General features: G+C 39.2%; 1 protein-coding gene across 2 annotated transcripts; it reads left to right on the top strand.

The window, feature by feature from the left end:
- The first annotated feature begins 10,518 nt into the window (after positions 1-10,518).
- On the top strand, positions 10,519-20,329 carry LOC114623451 (protein FAM111A-like). 2 transcript variants are annotated; one of them, XM_028770117.1, is made up of 3 exons: positions 10,519-10,624; positions 15,132-15,254; positions 17,775-20,329. In XM_028770117.1, exons 2-3 carry the CDS (start codon positions 15,174-15,176, stop codon positions 19,527-19,529), a joined length of 1,836 nt encoding a protein of 611 aa, XP_028625950.1. In that variant the 5' UTR covers positions 10,519-10,624; positions 15,132-15,173; the 3' UTR covers positions 19,530-20,329. The 2 variants fall into 2 exon arrangements, with proteins under 2 accessions (XP_028625950.1, XP_028625951.1); XM_028770118.1 differs by lacking the exons at positions 10,519-10,624; positions 15,132-15,254 and adding an exon at positions 16,416-16,784.
- Positions 20,330-24,669: the final 4,340 nt, after the last annotated feature.

The following is a 24,669-nucleotide window of genomic DNA, read 5'->3' as shown; positions in this document are numbered from 1 at the left end:
ATTTAGATCATTCTTTCTTACTATGTGCCCAGGGCAACAAATCTGCCCGTGCATGCTCCTTGGGTTTTGGCTTAGTCTCTGGTAGCTCTGAGGGATCCAGGTTAGTTGATACTGTTATTCTTCCTATGGGGTTGCAATCCCCTCCAGCTCCCCCAGTCCTTTCTCTAACTCTTCCATATTGGTGCCTGACCTCAATTCAATGATTGGGTGTAAGCATCTGCATTTGTCTTAATCAGTAGTTGGTAGAGCCTTTTGGAGGGCAGCCATGCCAGGCTCTTGTGTGCACACACAACATGGCTTTAGTAATAGTGTCAGGACTTGGGGTCCATGCATAGGATGGATCCCAAATTGGGCTGGTCACTGGGTGCCCTTCCTTCAGCATCTGCTCCATTTTTGTCCCTGTATTTCCTTTAGACAGAAACAATTCTGGGTAAAATTTTTGAAGATGGGTGAGTGGTCCCCTGCCTCAACTGGGGACCATGTATATCTGCTAGAGGTGGTCTCTTTCACTTCCATCTCCCCAGTGTCCCCATTTTGGCTAATGTCGTCCCCATTGAGTCCTGGTAGCCTCTCACCTCCAGTTCTCTGGGACTTTCTAGACGTTCTCCCTGCCCCCTAACCCCTACTATTGCATACTTTGATTCATTCTCCTGGCCCTCTGATCTTCCCTCCTGTCTCTCCCCATACCTACCCCTGCACCTCCTTTTCCCCCTCCCCCTCTCACCCAGTTTAGTCTCTCCCTATGCCTTCCATGATTATTTTGTTCCCCTTCTAAATGGTTTGAGGTATCCACATTTGGGCCATCCTACCAAAAGCAGTCTACAGATTCAATGCAATTCCCATCAAAATTCCATCACAATTCTTCACAGACATGAAAAGAGTAAGTCTCAACTTCATATGGAAAAACAAAAAATCCAGGATAGTCAAAACAATTCTCAACAATAAAAGAACTTCACCATCCCTAAATTCAAGCTGTACTATAAAACAGTAGTGATAAAAACTGTAAGGTATTGGTACAGAGACAGACAGGTTGATCAATGGAATAAATGGCTCTTCAATTTTATTCCATTCATTATCTGTCATTAGCTCAAAAGGTTCATAGAAAGTTAAAAGCCATAATTTTTGTGACTAAGTTATTAGTGAAGTTTTGTTTAGATAAACCCAGTTGATATTTTATCTTCTGTCCTTGCACCTATGGTAAATCATTAGTTCCCTTTTTATGACTTTAGGTTAGTGGTTTTACAACCTCTTAGAATGTTTTCTAAGTTGTAGATGCCTTCTTGCTACCTCACAAGCAATTAACTCATGACTCTTGAAGACTGGCAGAATCCTCCCTGCAGTTTTGACATCAGAAAGAACTTAATAGCAGTCCTATTATAAAAGATCTTAATAATTATTAATATAATTTTAGGAATTCTTATAAAATCATCATTAATAATTAAAAACTATATAGCATCACTATAAGACACTACATCTTTGTTTTTCTGCTGAGATCTGCCCAAAAGGGTGGGCTAATACCTAGGGATTGAGAAAAAAAAATATATATATATTGTGTGTGTGTAAAATAACAGTAAAATCATATTGATAGCAGGAATCTTTCTTAAAGTGTAATATTCTTGGCCTTTCCTAGAGAAGTAAATCCATCAAGAGTCATTTATTTATTTATTTATTTATTTATTTTACTTTTCCTTGTCTTGAATGTGATCTTCTATTATCTCTGCTCCTTACATCTCATGATAGTTTAGAGATGAATTAGATGTCTCAGCTAAAACACAAACTCCAAAATGGTTCAAGTTGGGGTGAGAATTTACTTCAGCGGCAGACTGCTTGCCTAGCAAGTACAAAGCCCTGGTTCAGACTTCGCGCTCCAAAAAGGAGAAGAGTGTTTCAAGTTATAGCTGTATCAGCAACAGAGTAAAAGATGAACTGGGTGGCAAAAGTCCCAAACTGCATCCCTTCTCTGGGCTCCGTATTCCAGTTTACAGTTCCAACTAGGACCCCAGGCAAGACACTGTCCTCTGTCTGCAAACTCCCTTAAAGCACATCCAACAGTTCTAAAGTGCACCCTATCACCTAGGCTCCTTATCACAGTCCACAACTTTTTACCACAAGACTTTTGCTTTACTGGAGGCCACATAGTACCAGGAAGGAATCTCAGAGACCAAACAGGTACCCCAAATCCCAGAGGTCACACAATTACTAGGGACCCTAGAGGCAACAATGGCACTCAAAACCCCAGAGGTCAAACAGGTCAGAAAAACACAAGCAGACACACCCTGCTGGACCTGAAGGCTTGCTTGTCCCTAGAACTCCAGTCCATTTAGACCAGAAAAAAAAAAAAAAAACAAACCAGACACCAAGGGGGGGAAAAACACCCAAAATCATCTATGTAATAAGCTCAGAAATCAGCAATTAAACCTATAATAACCCCAAACTCAGATGACTAGAGGCCAGTGCAGAAATACTATCAACAACAGGCAGGGTAATATGGCACCACCAGAGCCCAGCTATCCTACTACAGCAAACCCTGCATATTCAAGCATAGGTGAAGCACAGGAAAATGATCTTAAATCCAGTCCTATGAAGATAATAAATCCCTTTAAAGGGGAAATGAATAAATCCCTTAAATAAATTGAGAAGAACACAAACAGGTAAGGAAATAAATCAAACTGTTCAAGACCTAAAAATGGAAATAGGAAAACATAAAGAAAACAGACTGAGGGAATCCTGGAGATGAAAAAATCTAGTTAAGAGAACAGAAACTACAGACACAAGCATCATCAACAGAATACAAGAGATAGAAGAAAGAACCTCAGATATAGAACATACAATTGAAAAAATGATATATCAAATAAAATGTTACATCTGAAATGTCCTTGACACAAAACATTCAGGAATTCTGGGACACTAGGAAAAGACCAAATCTAAGAATAACAGGAATACATGAAGGAGAACATTCCAAGCTCAAAACACCAGAAAGTATTTTTTAAACAAAAATCATAGAAGAAAAATTCCCTAACTTAAAAAATTATTCTAACAAATGCACAAGAAGCTTACAGAACAATAGATTGGACCAGAAAAAAAGTACTCCCTGTCACATAATAATCAAAACACTAAATGTACAGAACAAAGAAAGAATATGAAAAGCTGCAAAAGAAAAATGCCAAGAAATGTATAAAGACATGCCTATTAGAATTATACTCAATATTTCAGGAGAGACTATAAAAGCTTGAAGGGACTGAGCAGTTGTCTTGCAGACTCTAAGAGACCACAAGTGCCAGCCAATATTACTATACTGAGCAAAACTTTTCAATAATCATAGTCAGAGAAAACAAATATTCTGTGACAAAACCAGATTTAAACTTCGTCTATTCACAAATCCAGCCCTATAAATATACTAGAAAGAAAACTCCAACCCAAGGACGCTAACTACATCCACGAAAACACAAGAAATAAATAATTTCACACCAGCAAAACCAAAAGAAGGACCCCCACACACACTACCACCACTTTAAAAGTAACACAGATTACAAATCATTGGTCATTAATATCTCTCAATATCAATGGACTGAATTTTCCAGTAAAAGAACACAGGCTAGCATAATAGATGTGAAAACAGGATCCATCATTCTGCTCCATACAATAAATAAACATACTCCGACATCAAAGATAGACATTACTTCAGAGTGTTTCTTTCCCTTTAAAACAAGTCTTATTTTGTAGCCCAAGACGACATCAAAGTGGCCACCCTCCAGCCTCACCCTAGCACCATCACACCTCACTTGATTTTTTTTTTTTTTTTTTTTTTTTTTTTGGTTTTTCGAGACAGAGTTTCTCTGTGTAGCCCTGGCTGTCCTGGAACTCACTCTGTAGACCAGGCTGGCCTCGAACTCTTGAACTCAGAAATCCAACTGCCTCTGCCTCCTAAGTGCTGGGATTAAAGGCGTGCGCCACCACCACCCGGCACTTGATTTTTCTATATAGAAAGTTATCAGAAGAAAACAAAAGGTTGTTTGCAGTTAGCCACTCCTGGCTTGCTTGTCTCTGTTGTGTAACAGAAGCAATAAGTCAGTGGGAGCCATCTAAAGACTGTGTCCATGATCTTAATCCCTCTGTTGTAGAACCTGAGATCTAGAGAAGTACTGCTAATGAGCTATAATGGAAATCTCCTAGCCTCTCTGGACCCAGAATCCTGCTTGTGAGAAGCAGCAACAACTGTAAATGAGACAAGAATGTTACATGAAAACATGCACAGCAGAGTAAATGTTGAGAGTCTGGGCTCAGTTCAGACAGCCACTCACCAGCTTCATGACCCTGGGTACATGGGCTATTTTCTGCATATTGCTCACCATAAGAAGAGTAGCAAAATCATCCTTGACTGTTATGAAGATTAAAATAATATGTAATGCAGGTAAAGTCTTCAGACAATGGCCATATGCAATAAATTGGTTAGTGAACATTACTGCTAGTGCTGCTATCAATACCAACACTTAACCACAAGAACACTCTTGGACTATAGTAAATGAAAGTGGGTGAGTACTGCTACTTTCTAGTCCTTGGAAGATTGTTTTGGTTTGTAAATTTGTGTATACTAATATAGAAAGAGCAGACAAGAGTCAGGTCAATGTAACAGTAGCCAACTATGGCTTCTACACTACATGCTAGGCATGCCTGAGAAAGAAACCAGTATTTATCACTTACTCTGTGTATTTTTATTCTAAAAAGAAACAGAGTAAAGAAATGTATTTGTAAATATTTGCTGCACACAATATTCTGGTACAAAGAAAATATTTTTTTAACTTTTTTTTTACTGTTCTCTCATATATTACATCCCAACTGACAGAAGTTTCCCCTCCATCCATTCCTCCCAATCCTTTCCACCTCTCTTCTCTCCCAGATCCAGTTCTCCTCCTCCACCATCACCACCTCCCAGAAAAGAGCAAGTCTCCCAGGGATGGCTTAACAGAATGTATTAGAACAAAATGTATTAGGACAAAATGTAAAAGGACAATACTCAACCTATGTGGAAGAAAAACTCTCAGAATAACTAAATCCTGTTCAATAAAGAAACCCAGAGGTATCACTGTCCCTGATTTCAAGCTGTGCCATGGGCTATAGTAATAAAATAACACACACATGGTAATTGTATAGCAATAGACAGGTTGATCAATGTAATCGAATCAAATACCCAGAAATTAATAAAAAGGGTCTTTTTCTTTTTACTCACTGTTCTTCACTGTGAGACTTTCCTTCCAGCAGCTGGAATCCCTGTCTTTTTGAGGAAATAGAATATGACTGTCACTGGTATTTTTGTTCATGGGGCGAAGAGATTCCAGATGGGTCTTTTTATTGACCATAAGCAGATATAGATCAGTCCACCTACGGTGATCTCAGAGGGAAGGTGAAGACCTAAGGGAGTGCTCCTGCCTTCATCCTTGATGGACATTTGGTCAAAGCAACCAGGCCACCCATTAAGTAGATGTGGACCTCTCCAGGGAATCCCCTCTTAGAATTCGGTCAAATGAGGTCTAGGACTAGTGGAGGAGTCAGACTCGGTGGAGGGTTCCCACTCAGCTTCGGAGAGGTGTGCTAGTCCAGGAATTTCCCACCATCGCCATCTGAACTAGCAGGGGACAGAACCCAGAGTGTTGTGTCAGATCTGCAGTGCCCTCTGTGGGGCAAGTAGGAAGTGGATGAGGGAGGATGAAAGACTAAGGACAACGTTCCTACAGCCGACCAGCTTCAGTACTTGAAAGAGTCAGGAAGAAGCTGTAAATCTTTACGAAAGACAGACGGGTCTCTTAATCTTAACTTTTAGAAGTGTATTACATTTATTTATTACTCATTTGTGTGTATTCTATGTATGTGTGAGCATGAGACGTGTCACAGCTTTAAGGAGTTGGCTCTTTCCTACTATGTGGGTCTGTCTCATAGATCGAACTCAGGTCAGATTTGGCAGCAGGTGATAGCGTGTGAATCTTTTGATCATTTTTACTCGTCAAATAAAGGCTAGAGTCTGTGATTGGTCAGGGGAGGAAAAGGTGGGACGGGAGGTCTAAGAGAGAAGAAAAGAGGAAGAGAGGGAGGAGGAGAGGGGGATGAAGAAAAGATGGGGCAGAACCATTTGGCTGGGAGAAATTGCAAGTAGCAAGGGTATCATAGCTGGGGGATAGGTTGATGTGGTGATAGAACTGCCCAATCTAGGCTTATAGCTTATAAATATAGTAATCAGAGCGTGTGTGTTTTTATACAGGTTTATTATGGGTGAAAATTACTGCGACCAAAGGCTGACTCTATGACTAATTTGTTCCCTGATGAATAACATTACAATGGAGAGAATACATCCGGTGCTTGCTGATCAATGAGCAACCCAACTGTCAGGTAGCCAGAAACCACATGCTCACTGAGTGCCAACAGAACTTGACAAACTAGAACCACAAGGTTTCAAGACTAGACCACACCCAAGAAACCGGAATTGTGGCAGGGTTGGGGAGGGTCAAGGTTCTTCATCTTCTGATGAGCTAGCTCTCTGTGAACATGTGCCTTAAATTTCACTGCCCTGTAATGTAATTACAATTCTCAGGTAAAGACCAACATGCTTACCGTCATGGGCTTAAGTTTCTCCTTTTTTCTGTCCTTTTGTTCATTTTCATCTGTTTTCTTTCCTTGCATGACCATTCCTTGTCTCTGAACCTCCCTGGACACTTATCATTCACCATTATCTACTGAAAGTGAATCTTTCCACCTCAGCCTTTATCTTTTAGATGGAGGTGATTAAAATATAGATTTAATATGAAACATACATTACACATACATGCATGCACACATGTGCTCACATTAGTTACTCCTACACACTTTGTAAAACAATCAATGGAGTCTTTATAACTCCAGTTGCTGAAGCCAGAAACCCAGGGATCACTTCTTGTTTATAGATCACTTCATTCATAAAGAAATTCTGGTCGCTGTCTCAAATTTTAGGAATGACATTTATTTTAGAAAACTACTACAATTCCTGCCATCTTATTTTTTAACATTATGGTATTATTTTGACAATGACAGTTCTATAGTTACTCTCTTCCAACCCTGAAGAGAGACTAGAAGTTAAACCATATGGTAGCTTCACTGTCTGTTTTGTGGTAAGTTTAGAAAAGCACACCTGGTGATCCCCACAGGACCATCAACATGTGTTTGTCCACGAGTGATCAAAGTCCTCTCACTCACTTTAAACACCACAAATTCATTTCCCTGTATCCGAATGTTGTGTGCAGCAAATATTCACAAATGTGCATTATTTCAGAATGAAAATATACAGCATGACAATACTAATTTCTTTTACAGGCAGGGCCAGCATTTTGCATTGCTGAGACATTTATCTCAGAATAGCTAGACTCAGTGGAGGGGTCTCGCCTGGCTTTAGACAGGTCCAGGGATTGACTAGACAGGAGAGCCCAGGCAGCAGATACTGCAGTGCCCTCTGTGGCTAGGGCATAAAGTGGATGAGCTAGGAGAAGGAAGGTTAGCCATCCAAAAATATACTAACCCAAGAATGTTCTGGCAGGGACTACAAACCTGCTGTCGCCTGCTAGCAAATAATGGACTCTTAATGTGACTTTCATTGATTTATATTGTTCTCTGTCTACCATGGATACACCAGCAACCATCCAGATAGCCCACATATACAAGCTTATTGCAGTAGCTGCTTCTTGTCCTGTTGTGTGTTGGAGAGAGCCAGGTGGTAGGCTGGAAACAGGCTTAGGTCAACTGTGATACTGGCTTCTGTCAAGGCTGACTGAAGAAATCCATAAAATGGGAGGAAGCTGGATAAGTAAAGCAAAATTTAACTTAAGAGGGGGTAAGACGTAAAGAAGGTGAGGATAAATGGGGAGGAAAGAAAATGAGGGAATGAGCAAGAAGTGGGAAAGGAGGAGCAGAGGAAGAGAAAAAATGGAGTGGGAAAAGCAAGTACTTCATTCAAATTAGTAGCATTGGTTTTGCATCAGTAGCATCTCTGAAATGCATCTCTAAAATGGCTCCACATCATATTTTAATATAATGTGATTCAGAACAAATGCTGGGATGGATGTGAGAGAGATGGAATATTTTCTTAACCTCTTGATCCTCTCCATTTGTATACAAGCCTGCGAGCTGCACGTTTTCTATTTCTTTCTGATCACTTTATTTTAAGTGCCATAGACTAAGTGATTATCAGATTCAGGACTTCTTGTGTTCTGACTGACTCAAGTATGAATTTCCACCTTCAGAGATGTAAACACCACAGTCTAGCTCTTCATTTTCTTTCTTGCTTTCATTTTTCCCAGATCTCTACAACCTAAAGAATGTCAGACCCTATGGTTAAATATTGATATTGATAACAGCACTAGCTGTAATGTTCACTGGGCAGTGTATCATAGGTGGCCATTACCTGAAGAGTTTATCTGCATTATATATTTTTAATCCTTACAACCATCAAAATAAAGGTGTAGGCCACCATGCCCAGTTTGTGCAGTATTAGAGATAGAACCTAGGGGCTTGTGTCAAGGGCATGCAGCTGGTGAGTGGGAATCTGAGCAGAGCTGGATCTTATCAACACTCACACAGATGTGCATGTTTTCACAGGATGCCATTGCATCATCTCAGCTGGATTCTTCCACGAGCAGGAAACTGTAGTCATGGAGGCCAAGTAGAGCTTCTTAGTGGATCATTACCAGTTCTGGGTAGAAAGTTTGGGATCTTCCTCCATCATGGGGGTGGAGGTGGATTCGTTTAAAACATAACAGTCTTCATTTGACTTTCTGTATCAGTTACATAACAACATGAAGAAACTACCCTGGAGTGAATATTGTACAAATTCTCTTCTTAGCAGACAATGTTTTTAAAATTATCCCACCTCTGGACATAAAATACACCCTGGAAGGAACCATGCCACAGCGGTGTTAGCACATACATGTGCAAATCATCTAGTAGGCCACAGATAAGGAATTTGGATTTTGTCACATGTATGTAAAATGTATTGCAGAGGGAGACTGTGAGGCTCGGTAATGATGTAAACTGACTTATGTTGTTAAAAATTATTCTGGCAGCTATGTGAACTACAAACTCTGGAGTGTGGTAGGTGTGGAAAAGAGCAGATGGCTAGATATATGTCTTGGGCTTTATGTTGGGGTTCTCCAAGGTGGTATCAATAGTTGGAATCTGCTCAGTCTCTGTGAGCTCCTATGGAAACAGGTTAGTTGATTCTGTAGGTTTTCCCCTAGTGTGGTGTGCTTGACCCCTCTGACTCCTACACTCCTTACTCCATTTCTTCTGCAGGATTGCCCAAGCTCTGACTAATGTTTGGCTGTGTGTTTCTGCATCATTGTTTCCATTCATTGTTAGGTAAAGCAGTGATTGTGTTAGGCTCCTGTCTACAAGTATAACAGAGTATCATTAGTAGTGTCAGGGCTGGGCTCCTTCACATGATAAGGGTCTCAAAATGGACCAGTCATTGCCTGGCAACTCCCACAATTTCTGCATCACCTGTACCCAAGCCTATCTTGTAGGGAGGACAAATTATAGGTAGAATGCTCTGTGGCTGGGTTAGGTCCCAACCTGTCCACTGGAAGTCTTGCCCAGTTACAGAAGATGGCTCTGTATCCCCCCATTGCTAGGGTCACCCTCATAAATTCCTGGGAGTTTCCACTGCCCTAGTACTCTAGCATGTCCTAAGCATCCTCCCTCTTGCCCATAACAGTTGTCTCCCCCTCCCTGCCTGGCTTCCTCCCTCCCTCCTCTTCTTCCTCCTTCTTTTTAATCGCATCTCTTATTTCTGGAGTGGACACTTTCTTTATGGGTGGAAAATACTTGCACCCATAAAATAATGCACATCTGGAAAATCAATTTATTAGGTCATCGAAATTACTTAGCATCTAGTGCCCAATCTGGCTGAGTTTGAACCATGAGACTCACATGGTAGGAAAGAAACTGAATTCCTGAAAGTTGTGACATGTGCCATGCACACACACATATACATAATACACACAAATAAATAATAAATTTAAACATTTTTGAAAAATGAGTTTTTGACAAGGATTTGCAGCTTCTTCCTGATTTGTTCAAGTACTGAAGCTAGTCCACTGTTGGGATGTTACCCCCTAGAAAGGCCCTGAGTCCTCCAGCCTTTCTTCTCCTAGCTCATCCACTTTCTGCCTCCTGCCAGTGGGCACTGAACTAACCTACTGCCTGCTCTCTTACTTAGTTCAAGTGGCAGAAAATCCCTGGACCTGCCTGAAGCCAGGCGGGAAACCCCAATCCAGTCCTGACTTCTCCACTTCCCGCTGAGTCCTTCCGGTAAGTCCTGTAAGCATACTTCAAGAAGTCCACACCCATTCTTCATGGGCGGTACTGGGTGACTAAGCGGCCCCTAGAGACCAGAGCAGATGCACTCAGAGCTTGCTCTGCTCTGAACCCGCGCTCTGAATGCAGCCAATGAACTGAAGCACAGCTGGTTGCTGTTCAGCGGAAGGACCAATCCGCAGTCTCTCTGCCCCCTGAACAAAGACGTCAAATGATAGTCTAGTTCTGCTTTTTCAAAAAGACAGGAGATTCCAGCGGCTGGAGAGAAGGTGCCACAGTGTAGTAAGATTTGGTGAGTAAAAAGCCCCTTTGAAATTAACTTTTTTAAAATTTTTTCTTTTCTTTTCTCTCTTCTTTTCTCTCCTTTTCATTTCTTTCCTTTTCTTATCTTTTCTTTTCAGTTTTGCTTTAAATCAATTATATATTTTTTCTTTCTTTTAAAAATTATTTATTTATTTATTTTTTACACTCCAGATTTTATTCCCCCTGCCCTTGTCCACCATCCGACTGTTCGACCTCCAACCCACCCCCTGTCTCCACAAGGCTGCCCCATCCCCAACCCCCAACCCCAACTGATCTCTAAAGTCCCTGGGGCCTCCAGTCTCTTGAGGGTTAGGTGCATTATCTCTGATTGAACACAGACCCAGCAGTCCTTTGCTATATATGCGCTGGGGGCCTCATATCAGCTGGTGTATACTGCGTTTTTTGGTGGTCCAGTGTCTGAGAGCTCTCTGGGGTCCAGATTAATTGAGACTGCTGGTCCTCCTACAGGGTTGCCCTCCTCCTCAGCCTCGTCTAGCTTTTCTCTACAACCACAGGGGTCAGCAGCTTCTGTCCGTTGGTTGGGTGTAAATATCTGCATCTGACTCTTTCAGCTGCTTGTTGGGTCTTCCAGAGGGCAGTCATGATAGGTCCCTTTTTGTGAGCGCTCCATAGCCTCAGTAATAGCATCAGGGCTTGGGATCTCCCCTTGAGCTAGATCCCACTTTGGGCCTGTTGCTGGACCTTCTTTTCCTCAGGCTCCTCTCCATTTCCATCCCTGCAGTTCTTTCAAACGGGAACAGTTGTGGGGTCAGAGTTTTGACTGTGAGATGGCAACCCCCTCCCTCATTTGATGCCCAGTCTTCCTGCTGGAGGTGGGCTCTATAACTTCCCTTTTCCTACTGTCCTGATATCCTGATATCTTCTTCAGTTTCTTTCTTCAGAGATGTGAAGTTCTTCTCATGCAAGTTTTTCACTTGTTTGGTTAGAGTTACACCAAAATGTTTTACATTATTTGTGACTATTGTAAAGGATGTTGTTTCCCTAATTTCTTTCTTGGACCGCTTATCTTTTATATAATGCAAGACTACTTTTTGTTTGTTTGTTTTTAGTTAAATCTGTATTCAGCTATGTTGATGAAGATGTTTTTCACATGTAGGAGTTCCTGGTAGAATTTTTGGGTCACTTATATGAACTATCATACCATACTTTGACTTCTTCCTTTCAAATGTGTATCCCCTTGATCTCCATTAGTTGTCTTACTTATAGATAAAACTTCAAGTACTATGTTGAGTAGATATAGAGAGAGTGGGCAGCCTTGTACCTGATTTAAGTGGAGTTGTTTTCAGTTTCTCTCCATTTCATTTGAGGCTGGCTCTAGGCTTGCTGTATATGCCTTTATTATGTTTAGGTATGCATCTTGTATCCCTGATCTCGCTAAGACTTTTAATGGAGTGTTGGATTGTGTCAAAGGCCTTTTCAGAATATAACGAGATGGGTATCTTTTTTTAGATTGTTTATATAGTGGATTACAATGACAGATTTTCATATGTTGAACTATCCCTGCATCTCTTGGATGAACCTATTGATCACGGTGCGTGATGTTTTTGATGTGCCCTTGGATGCAGTTTTCAAGCATCTTGTTGAGTACTTTTGAGTACTTTTGCATCAGGTTCATGAGACAAATTTGTCTGAAATTTTCTTTCTCTATTAAGTATGTGGTTTAGATATCAGAGTGACTATGGGCTCATAAAATGAATTTGGCAATGTTCCTTCTCTTTCCATTTTGTAGAATAATTTGAGGAATATTGGTATTAGCTCTTTTGTGAAAGTCTGGTAGAATTCTGCACTAAACCTACCTGTTCCTGGGCTCTTATTGGATGAGAGAATTTTAATGACTGCTTCTGTTTCTTTAGGGGTTATAGCTGTAGTTAAGTTGTTTAATTGTGGTAAGTGATATCTGTCAAGAACAGATAGATGGCCCATTTCTTTCAGATTTTACAACCTTGTGGAGTACAGATTTTTGAAGTAAGACTGGGAGATTCTTTGGATTTCCTCAGTGTCTGTTGTTATGTCCTCTTTTCAATTCTAATTTTATAATTTAGATAATCTCTCTCTGACATTTAGTTAGGCTGAAAAAGGATTGGTCTATCTTTGTTTATTTTCTTAAAAAGCCAATTCATTCTTTCATTGATGTTTTTTTGCATTGTTCTCTCTTTTTATTTTATTGATTTCAGCACTGAGTTTGATTATTTCCTAACATCTACTTGACATGAGTATATTTGTGGTTCTTAGTTCTAGAGCTTTCAGGTGTGCCTTTGAGTTGCTAGTTTGAGATGTCACTAATTTTTTTATGAAGGTACTTAGTGTTATGAACTTTCCTCTTAGAACTGCTTTCATTTTGTCCCATAACTTTGAGTATGTTATGCATTCATTTTCATTGAATTCTATGAAGTCTTTACTTTCTTTAATTATTGTCTTTATTTAGTAGAAAGTCTTTACTTTCTTTATTTATTGACTTTATTTAGTCATTTAGTAGAAAGTTGTTCAGTTTCTATGAGTTGTAGATTTTCTCTTGTTTCTGTTGTTTCTAAAGTCTGACTTTAATCCATGATGGTCTATTTGGATACAGGGGGTTATTTCAAATTTCTTGTATCTTTTGAGACTTGTTTTGTGACTCAGTATATTGTCATTTAGGAGATGCTGAGAAGAAGGAATATTCTTTTGTGTTTGGGTGAAGTGTTCTGTAGATATCTCTTAGGTCCATTTGAGTCACAATTCATTTAGTTCCATTATTTTTTTCTAGTGTATTTATAGGGTGGATTTGTGAATAGATATTGTTTAATTTTTTGTGGAATATCTTGTTTTCTCTAACTATGATTATTGAAACTTCTGCTTGATATAGTAATCTGGGCTGGCAACTGTGGTCTTTATAGTCTGCAAGACAACTGCCCAGGCCCTTCTAGCTTTTAGAGTCTCTCTTGAAATGTTGAGTGTAATTCTAACAAGTCTGCTTTTATATGTTCCATGGCCTTTTTATTTTGCAACTTTTAATTTTCTTTATTCTGTACATTTACTGTTTTGATTATTTATGTGGCAGAGGGTGCTTTCTTTTCTGGTCCAACTTATTTGGTGTTCTGTAAGCTTCTTGTGCATTTATAAGAATCCTTTTCTGTAGGTTCACAAATTTTTTTCTATGATGATTTGTTGAAAATATTTTCTAGTCTTTTGAGCTCAGAATCTTCTTCTTCTATTCATAATATTCTTAGGTTTGATTTTTTCCTAGTGTCTCAGATTTCCTGGATGTTTTGTCAGGAACTTTTTAGATTTAACATTTTCTTTGTCTAATATATCAATTTCTTCTATCAAATCTTTTATTCCTGAGGATCTCTCTTTCATCTCTTACATTCTGTTGGTGATGCTTGTGTCTGTAGTTTCTGTTCTCTTAACTAGCTTTTGCATCTACAGGATTCTATCAGTTTATGTTTTCTTTATTGCTTCTATTTTCATTTTCAGGTATTGAAAAGTTTTATTGTTTTTTCACCTGTTTGTGATTTTTCTGGATTTATTTAAGGGATTTTTTTCATTTCCTCTTTAAAAGATTCTATCATATTCCTACAGTTAGATTTAAGGTCATTTCCTGTGCTTCATCTCTGTTGAAATATGTAGGGCTTGAGGTAGTAGGATAGTTGGGTTCTGGAGATGCCGTATTGCTCTGGCTCTTGTTGATTGTATTCTTACACTGGCCTCTAGTCATTTGGGTTTGGGGTTTTAATAGGTTTAGGTGCTGACTTCTCAGTTTATCTTTGTTCAATGGATGTTTTTGCATGTTTTTACCTCCTTGGTTTGTGTTTCTTCTCTGGTCTTCTGGACTGAGTGAAGTAGGGTTCTGGTGATGAACAAGTCTTTGGGTCCAGTAGGGTACTTCTGCTTCATTTTTTGTGACCTGTATGACCCCTGTGGTTTTGGGTGCCAATGTTGCTTCTAGGGTTCCAAGTACTGAGTAATCTCTGGGGTTCTGGGTACCTGCTTGGTCTCTGGGCTTCCTAGTACTTTTTGGCCTCCAGTAAAGCAGAAGTCTTCTGCCAAAGTTGTGGGCCACAATATGGATCCCAGGTGTTATGGTACAGTTTAACACTGTTGGATATGCTTTAAGGGGAGTTTACAGGCAGAGCAAAGTGTCCTACCTTGGAGTTCCTAGTGTCTGGGAAAGCAGCTGGAGTTGTGGAATGGAATATGGAGTCCAGGGGATGAGTACAGTGTGGACATGTTGATCTGTCTCTAAGGAGAGGTAGAGGCCAGTGGGTGGTGTTTTACATGAGGTCTCTACTGCCTACATCTGGGAAAGCTTGTGAACCAGAATATGTAGCCGAGGGAAGGAGTAAAATTTGGGGCTGTTACCACCCAGTTCATCTTTTAATCGGTATGCAGATATTTCCATAATTTGAACCATTTTTTTTGGAGGTTGAGGATGAAGCCTAGTGATAGCTAGTCTACCACTGAACTTAATTCCCACCCCAACTTAAACCATTTTTCAGTTTGTGTTTCAGCTGAGCCATCTATTTCATCTCTAAGCCACCATGAGCAGCAAGAAGCGCAAATCACAGAAGGTCCCATTTAGTACAAGGAAAAATAAAAAAATCAACGACTATTTCTCTCAGGTATGTCTATAAATGTTTCTAGTAGGGTATACTAACAGTCGTCTTAGCCACAATGGGCCCTAGGTCACATAGGATCTATTGCCAAGAAACTGCCTCATTATTGATTGGGATAATGACACACTCTAGATCTTTCTCATCCACTTTATACAGTTTAGTGAATGGCATCAAAGATAGGGAATTGTATTACAGCTTACAACCCTATCAAATTAATGTTTAATAAAAAATTACCTATTGAAACCAAGTCTAAAACATTAGAAAAACTGATTAAGTGTAGTATGTCATACCAACCTGTGAAACAAATAAAATTAATACTGTTTAATAGCATCAAAACATTGTATGATTGACTTCTTCTGTCATAATAACCTATATTTGTTTAGTTCTTTCCAGTTTACAAAACTGTACATTGTATATTTATTCTTACCATGAACTTTATAGGCAAGTGAGGAAGGTTTTGGTTTCAATTTGTTTATGCAGGAGAAAGAGTGAGTGGAGTTGCATGGGCCTGTGATGAAGACTTGGGCGAGTTTACCGAGATATTCAGAGCCCTCTACTCTCAGGCTCTGTAATGACAAATGATTGTGTCCTCTGAGACTAACATGTTCCTTTATTACATCAAGACAGCTAAGAAGTGTCAGGCATTTGAGGTGAAATGTCAAAGCCTTTTATTTGTTTCTTTGTGTCCAGGTTTTGGAAGGCAAGACATCCAAATAGCTAGAAGATCCATGACCAGCTGATATTTGTTCATTTCTGTCCTACTCCACAATGGAAGCTTGAGGAACACATGTGATCTCTCTTTCCCTTTCAAATGTATAATCCCAGCATTTCCAGGCAGAGACTAGAAGATTTTGAACTTGAGGCTAGAGTGAACTGTATAATACCTCAAAAAGGGAAGGAAACATCAAAAAAAGCCTATACCTGTCCAGGAATATTTAAATATATGGAGGTATATTACAGTATTACCATGTGTGCAAAAAGGATATTTCTGATCAAATCTAGATTACAGAAAAAGTCTGACCAAATATAAACTGCAGAGATGCATTTTGAGAGACTCTATGCCTGGATAGAATAGATTTATATTGCTTTGCATTCTTTTTATGTTTAATTGAGAATGTTGGTGTCATTACAAATGATGACAGGCTTAATTTTTAACCAAGCTCCAACATTGCTACTCCCATTACCAGTGAGTGACTTTGCTGGTTTCTCATGATGAATATGACTTGGAGCTAATGAGTCTTTCAGGCAAACTAAGACAATTGCTGCCTTCGTTCTTTTTTCTGTCATTGTGATAAAAATAACTAGACAAAACCAAATTGAAATAGGAAGGGTTTGTTTGCCTCAAGCAAGACCTTGAGAGAGTTAGTTGTCTTGCATCTGTAGTCAATAGTAGAGAACAATGAACGAATGCCCATTAGCAACTTAAACAGTCCAGGATCCAATCTAAAGAATGTTGCCAACATGTTTCTAGGCTAGTTTTTACCAGGTTTGATGAAGAAACACCCCATAGATGTTCCCAGAGACCCATATTCCCAGGTAATTTGAAATGTTAAGAGTTTTCATTGAGACTTTCCTATTTCTGGAATTTGACTTATGACCTCCCATTTTCCTCTTTTTTGGTTCTTCACATAAAGTCTTATAAAAATAGGAGATGATGAAAAATTCCTAAAAAATGTGTAGTCCAATACAAAAAGACATGAGTGTATTGGTATCTATGTATATAGGATGTGACAAACATATTTCATGTGCTTATATTAATTTATAGGGAATTTATATAATAAAGAAAATAGTTTGCATGTGTTTTATGATACATGCTGCGTGAATCAGTATTAAGGAGATATGAAAACTGTGAGTTTGAAGACAAACTGGGATGCATAGTGAATTCCATGGAAGTATTAATTGCATAGAAAGATTCTGTTTCACAAATTATTAAATAAAACACAGATTATTAAGCACCTGTTGCTATTGAGGAGGAACTAGGTTTGATTTCTATCATCTGCATGGTGGTTCATAAACACTAGTAACTCCAGTTCAAGGAGATACAATGCCTTCTTTAGACCTCAGTGGGCACCAGGCATGCCAATGGAACGCAAACACTTGTAGGTAAAATATTCATATACATAAAATGAATAAATCTTAAAAGCAAATTAATGGTAAATAGTTTAGTAAAATGTTATTGTAACACATCTTATGCTTGGATAAGATAGAATGTATATTAAAGATCATAAAAATATCTTGACATGCCATACAGGGAAGCTGGTAGACCTTTAAGTATCTGGATAACACTTGTGCCTGCACTCCTATTTGTTTAGAAAAATGCACCATGTGTAACAAAAGGAGCTTTTCTCTCTGATTTGATAATAAGTTGAAATTGTATTTTGGATCCAAAGATGAACTTTGATTTAATTCTACTTATTGGTCTTTTGACATTGGTACTGAATTTTCCATATGAATTGTGTGTTGACACTAAAAACAGACACAGGACTAGAGTTGTCAGAGTTATAAATATCTACCATTTATTTTTAGGTCCCCAAAGAAGAGCAGAATGATCCCAGTATTTCTCAAGTAAAAGTGGACTCTAAAAAAATGTCAGTGGATAAAACCGGGCACCAAAAACGACTTTCACCTCGGAAAATTCGACAAGACCAGATTTCTCCCCTAAATAAGACAATTAAATTCACCTTGGATGTGAACTCTAGGAAACACAAAAACATGAAATATACGGTCACATATAGGGAGACAAGTAGTTTGTATGCAGCACTTAACACTCTCGATGCTGCCAAAGAAGAGATAGAAAGTCAAAAGGGCAAAGAAATGCTGGTGTGTGGCAGAGAAGGAATTGAAGGGTACATAAACCCTGGCATGCCCCTCTGCTGTTTTCCAGAAAACAGCCACATAGTCATTAAATTTTGTCAGTGTAAACGTAAGACAGAAGAAACTAAACGATTTGAACCACAAGACCAAGCATCTACCAATTATGTCCGATTTTACATTCATGCAATTGGGAGAAAGAAGAAAAAGATTCTGAAGTGTGGGGAACTTCATAAAGAGGGGAACAAACTCTGTGTCTATGGCTTCAAAGGAGAGACCATCAGAGACACTCTGAGGAAGGATGGTAGGTTTTGTTCTTTCATAGAGAATGACCATTGGAAACTCATTTATAACCTGGACACCATCATAGAAAACACTCAGCCAGTTGATGAGTTAGAGGGCAAGCTTTTTCAGGTTGCAGCTGAGCTACCAAAGAACTGTAGGGTAGTTTCTGTCACTCAGAATTCTGAGTTAGAGAACAGAAACTTCCGTAAGCTAGAAGACTACATTGTGAATGAGTACCCTGCATTGAAAACAGAAGGAGAAAACCTCAGACGATACATCAAGGAAGAAAGTGAAAAAAGAAAGAAGAAAGTTTCCTTATTCAAAGTGCATAAGGAACACTTTGGGAAAATGAAAAACAATTCTACTCCGGTGAAAGTGCTCAAACATCTTTTGAGGGTCAGTGACTCAGTTGGGTTCCTGTGGTGGAACAACAATGGAAAGGAGGGCTGTGCCACCTGCTTTGTTTTTAAAGGATTGTATATTTTGACTTGTCGGCATGTGATAACTGACATTGTGGGTGAAGGCGTAGATCTAAGTAAGTGGGCAAGCATAATTAGTCAGTGTGTAAAGGTGACCTTTGATTATGAAGAGTTCCCATTAATAGAAGACAAGTTTTTTGATGTTAAACCTTGGTTTGAGATATCTGATGAAAACCTTGACTACGCTGTCCTGGAACTGAAGAAAAACGGACAAGAAGTACCTGCTGGAGTGTATAATGGAATAGGACCTGTGCCACATAATGGGTTGATTTATATCATTGGCCATCCAGAGGGAGAAAAGAAGTCTATTGATGGCTGTACAGTGGTCCCTCAAGATGATAGAGGAAGAAAATGTCAGGAAAATTTTCAAGAAAGAGAAGAGGCAGGTTACTGTTTTTCTATGACTTTTATCCATATGCACACACAGAGAAGCTTCCAGGAAATGCTTCACAACCTTGATGTGGTTACTTATGACACCACTTTTTTTGGTGGGTCTTCTGGATCTCCAGTGTTTGATTCTAATGGTTCATTGGTGGCCATGCATGCTGCTGGCATCACTTGTGCATACCAGAGTGGAGTTTCTAGTATCATTGAGTTTGGTTCTACTATGAAATCCATTATTGATAATATTAAGCAAAATAAACAGTGGTTTAATAAAATTTTTTTTAATGATCAAAATGCAGAAATGCCGAGCACAGATTCCTGAGGACTGGAAAGGGCTTAACCTATTTTACAACTTTAAGGGAATTGCCTATGGTGTTTTTCTGCAGAAAATAATGTTTTATGAACTTTCACAATGATTAATTTCTCCCAATAACGGTAGTTCTAGATTATGTCTTATGTTTCAGGCATTTTATGGTTTATTAAAACAAACAAAAAAATAAAACCATCAGCTGAACTATTTATGTAAGATAACATGAAAAAGAAGATTAAGTACTAATGTGGTCTCAGAGATCCTAGTAACAGGAGATGCTAAGATGTGAAAAAGCTCAGACCATAGAAACTAAAGTTGTGGACCAAAAGATTTTGGGGAAAGAAGCCTACCAAGATCCTGGAAACTTGAACCAATTTCAAACTCACTCATTTGGTTCTACCTATATCAATAAGAACTTACATACAGAAGACCAGAGGACTTAAATTATTTGAGAGAAAGTAGAAGGAGTAGATGAGGCGCTTTGGGAAGGTTGCTGAGAGATCCCACAGTTGCTTCAATTCTTCCCTCTGTCAGAACTACGTTCTGTGTTAGAGCTAACATGATCCTAATCCACAACTTCCATCATTTTCCAAACATCTCCTAGTGCTACTGTGAGATATTTTGTGTCCCCTGCCTAATGTATTTTTCCCAAAGCAAATACAGGTGAATCACCTTTAAAAAAACAGTGTAATATCTGTAGTTGGTTTTGAAATATAAGATGAAAGAAATTATTTGTATGGCATTCCCATTGCTTTAGTCCAAATACTCATTTTCAATATTATAAAGTAATAAATGTCATTTTTGTAGCTGTTTTCTTTGGTTATGCATTTTTGTTTTTTGTTTGTTTGTTTGTTTATAATTCATAAGTAACTCTTACCAGCCCAAAGATCCTCATTAATTTTAGGTTCTGTTAGGAGAAGAGAAGGGGTCCATCCCTGCAGATATCATGACTGACAGGGAAGTGGACTGCAAAGAGGTTAGAATGCAAACTGGTACAGCTGGATTGTGGGAGTCAGATGGAGATCAAATTTAGAGAAAATGGCTTAATTTTTTTACACATTTAGACACCATACAACTTTGGGAAAGTAGTTTCCGTGTGACAATTCTTATAACAAAGCCTTAGAAACGGGTACATTGCAATCCCCTTACAAAATACCCCACTATAGAAAAGTATCTCAGACCTTTATCATAGGAACAGGTTATATCGACTGTAATACATACAGTGCTTAGGGCTAGAGCCTGCATAGGAAGATTTAATAAGCCTAAGGTTGGATCCTACTGACGGAGGGTGCAAAGTACATGGGGTCTTTTTTATAAAGATGAGTTCTATTTTCTGACAGACAAAGCCCATGATTAGAGCCTAAACAGTTTTCAAGATTTGGGGCAAATTCAGGTGGCTGCTGCTCCTAACAGAATAGCAAAGGACCACCAGGTTGTTTGATGGGAATATTGAAAGCAGTAAAGGAAAAAGGTCAAGTAACATATAAAGGCAGACCTATCAGAATTACACCAGACTTCTCAACAGAGACTATGAAAGCTAGAAGATCCTGAGCAGATGCCACAGAGACCCTGAGAGAACACAATTATCAGCCCAGTCTATGATACCCAGCAAAACACTCAATTATGGAGAAACCAAGATATTCCATGACAAAATCAAATTTACAAAGTATCTTTCCACAAATCCAGCCCTACAAAAGACAGTAGATGGAAAACTCCAATACAAGGAGGGAAATGACACCCTAGGAAAAGGAAGAAAGTAATCTTCTTTAAACAAACACAAAGGAAGATAGCCACAAAGACATAATTCGACTTCTAACAACAAAATTAACACGAAGCAACAATCACCATTCCTTAATATCTGATACACATGTTAATAGTCTGATTATGAGGTAAGGTTGAAGCTAGCAATCAAAAGGGATCTTCACGGTTACTCAAGATATACTCTGAAATAGGGAAGGAAAGGATGGGCAGTCACAGCAGGTAAGAAAGCCCAATGGCTCTGCAGAAAAGGAATGTAGCTATGGTTATGGGATACATGACTTACTAGTGTGAAAATTAAACATGTCATCAATAAGAGATATCTGTGGTATATAGCTTGGATGAACCAAATAATTAGAAATCCATTGTTTAATACTGAGTAATTATCCAAAACCAAAGATAAAATCATGTAGGAGATTTTTTTTCTAACTCTGAACCCACATTTTGGCAATATTCTGAGGAGTTTTGGGAAGGAAAAGATAAAACATATATCAAGAAGGATTCTATCACAGAGGGGTTCTGGAGGTCATAGACCTAAGCAGAAGGTTCCTTTAAAAAATTGGGTATTAATCAAGGCAGAGACTCATACTTGGTCAAAGTGTTGAGAATAAAACGGAGTTCTCAGCCCTAAATGGGACATTTGTAACAAAACCCTTATCAAGTTCTGGACAGTAACCAAGAGGTGTGGAATAGGCTGTAATGCTTTGGGGAGAGGGTTGTGTGGTGCTGCTTTAAAAAAGGTAGCCTACACCTGGCAGTAAGCTTTTTACTTAATACTCAATAGTGCCTGGGGGTAGTTCTACTTAAACCCATTTTATGTATGTACATATATTACACGACATCCAATAGGTACAGAATATAGGGGTCTATTTCTTTGTTTCATATAGACTTCAAAAGGCAGTCAAATATTTCAGCCTGCTCTGGTTTCTACATAGACAGCATCACGTTTATACCATAAATGTATGCATAACTTGGCACTGGCTTTCAGTGGTCAAAACTGTGTGGCATTGGACCAGCAGACTGCATCAAAGCTCTAGGGAGCTGGTGCAACCAAGCTGAGACAGGGAAAACTGTGTGGCACTTGGCCAGCCTACTATGTAATACCTCCAGGAAGTCAGTGCAAGCTGGGGGAGAGGGCGTGGCTTCTGCATATTTGACACACTTCTGGGATTTAGGCCTGGAGGAGGTGATAGGAGGACAGAGGAAGAAGACTTGGGGCTGTGCATATGTGTGTGCATCAGTGTGGGTACATCAGTGCCAGCAAACGCCCTGGTGTGACACAAGTGTAGGGGCTAGAGCTGTAGATACAGATGGCACTGCACTGAAAACAAACAAACAAACAAACAAACAAAAAGTTAGTGGCTGCAAATCTGGGTCCCGATGGTGGCCCCCGGGACCAGGGTGGCACAAGTGCTCTAGGACTTGTGGGGACAAGGGAAGCCTTCGCAGGCATGGGCTCGCCTTGGCAGTCTGCCTGGGAAGATCTAAGGACTTTTGTGTCTGGGAAACCTCACTGCCTCCAAGGTGATGCCATTTGTTGTGGAAGGACAAATGGATAGAAAGTGTTCCCGGTGCTAATGTAAATCATTCATTTCAGCTCTGCCTGATAATCTTATTCCATTGAGTCTTAGGTAACTTAACAACATGTGGATTCTGGAGGGACATATATATTGAGCCCATAGTGGACATCAGAGCAATTGCAGAGTTAACAGATAATACTAAACATTCTTATTACCAGCAATTAGCAATTGGAATTTGGCATTTAAAACAATGGGTTCTTTTTTTTTTTTTTTTACTCTAAATGTGTCTGATTTACAATAAGGCAATAATATAACTTATTATTACAGTTTGTGAATCAACCATATATATACTACTGATGGGGGCAAACACATATATCAATAGAATTGAATACAGAAATTGAAAATAGATAGGATCACGGGGCTATTACATGATGACGTTGACTAAGACACCAAAGAAATTCAGAAGAAACTTTTACATAAATCACACTGGAGCAATAAGTCTTCAAGTACCAACAGAGGAAAAAGGCTGGGAGAGGGTGAGGTAGGAATCATTTTCAATGATAATTAATTTAAAAGTACCATAGATCTACATATAAATGATAAAATACTAAGCTGTGGGTAGTTCCACTTAAACCCATTTTATGTATGCACATATATTACAAGACATCCAATAGGTACAGAAGGCCATGTAAGGACAACAGAATAGTCATCACATCTAAAAGACAGTCAAGCAATTCTCATATTTAATACAGAGGATGGAAGCCAGAAACCTGGGAAAAACAAAGACTCTGTAATAATGAAAAGAGGCCCCAGCTTGATGGAAGATAAAAAGTAGCCAAACACATGAATAAACATTTCACAAAGAAGATGCAGAAATCAAGAAGTCACATAGGGAAACAGTAATTAAATATCACTGTCATCAATACACGGTATGTTCACATACAATAAATGCTCAACAAATATCATGACACCCCTATACACTAAAATAAAGTATGTTTGTAATCAGATTCACAAAATAGCTCAGTGGCTAATATAGAACTTGCCCCACACCGAATATCCTGAGTTCAGTGCCCAGGACTCACATAGTGATAAGAACACTGACCTCCCCTCTCCACATACACACCACTGTTTGTTCCTCACAAAGAGGACAACGAATAAGATGATGGTGTTGATGAGGATGATGATGATGATGATGAGGGTGATAGATTTTACTTAGGAGGAGATAGAGACTGGAGGGTTAGTACATTGCTAATTGAAAGGAAGAAACGGCACAACCACACGAGACAATTGACCCCAGATCAATGGCTGGGGATGTGCTAGGTCCTAGGGTGGAAGATGCCATGCTAGTTCTTAAACAGTCTGGTGGTCAAAATACCTTCTAAATATTTATGTGCAGGCCCATAGACCTAAGCAGAAGCTTCCTTTTAAAAATAGGGTATTAATCAAGGCAGAGACTCAGAGTTGGTCAAAGTGTTGGGAATATAATGGAGTTCTCAGCCCTAAATGGGACATTTGTATCAAAACCCTTATCAAGTTCTGGACAGTAACCAATTGGTGTGGAATAGCCTGTAATGCTTTGGGGGGAGGGGGTTGTGTGGTGCTGCTTTAAAAAAGGTAGCCTACACCTGGCAGTAAGCTTTTTACTTAATACTCAATAGTGCCTGGGGGTAGTTCTACTTAAACCCATTTTATGTATGTACATATATTACATGACCTCCAATGGGTACAGAATACAGGGGTCTATTTCTTTGTTTCATATAGACTTTCAAAAGGCAGTCCAATATTTCAGCCTGCTCTGGTTTCTACATAGACAGCTTATACTGTAAACCCATGCATCCCTTGGCCCTGGCTTTGAGTGGTCACAACTGTGTGGC

Source organism: Grammomys surdaster, unplaced genomic scaffold (genome assembly GCF_004785775.1).
Source record: "Grammomys surdaster isolate TR1022 unplaced genomic scaffold, NIH_TR_1.0 198, whole genome shotgun sequence".
Classification (NCBI taxonomy): Eukaryota; Metazoa; Chordata; class Mammalia; order Rodentia; family Muridae; genus Grammomys; species Grammomys surdaster.
The sequence above is the reverse complement of the archived record's forward strand: the minus strand, read 5'-3'. Positions and strand labels throughout refer to the sequence as shown.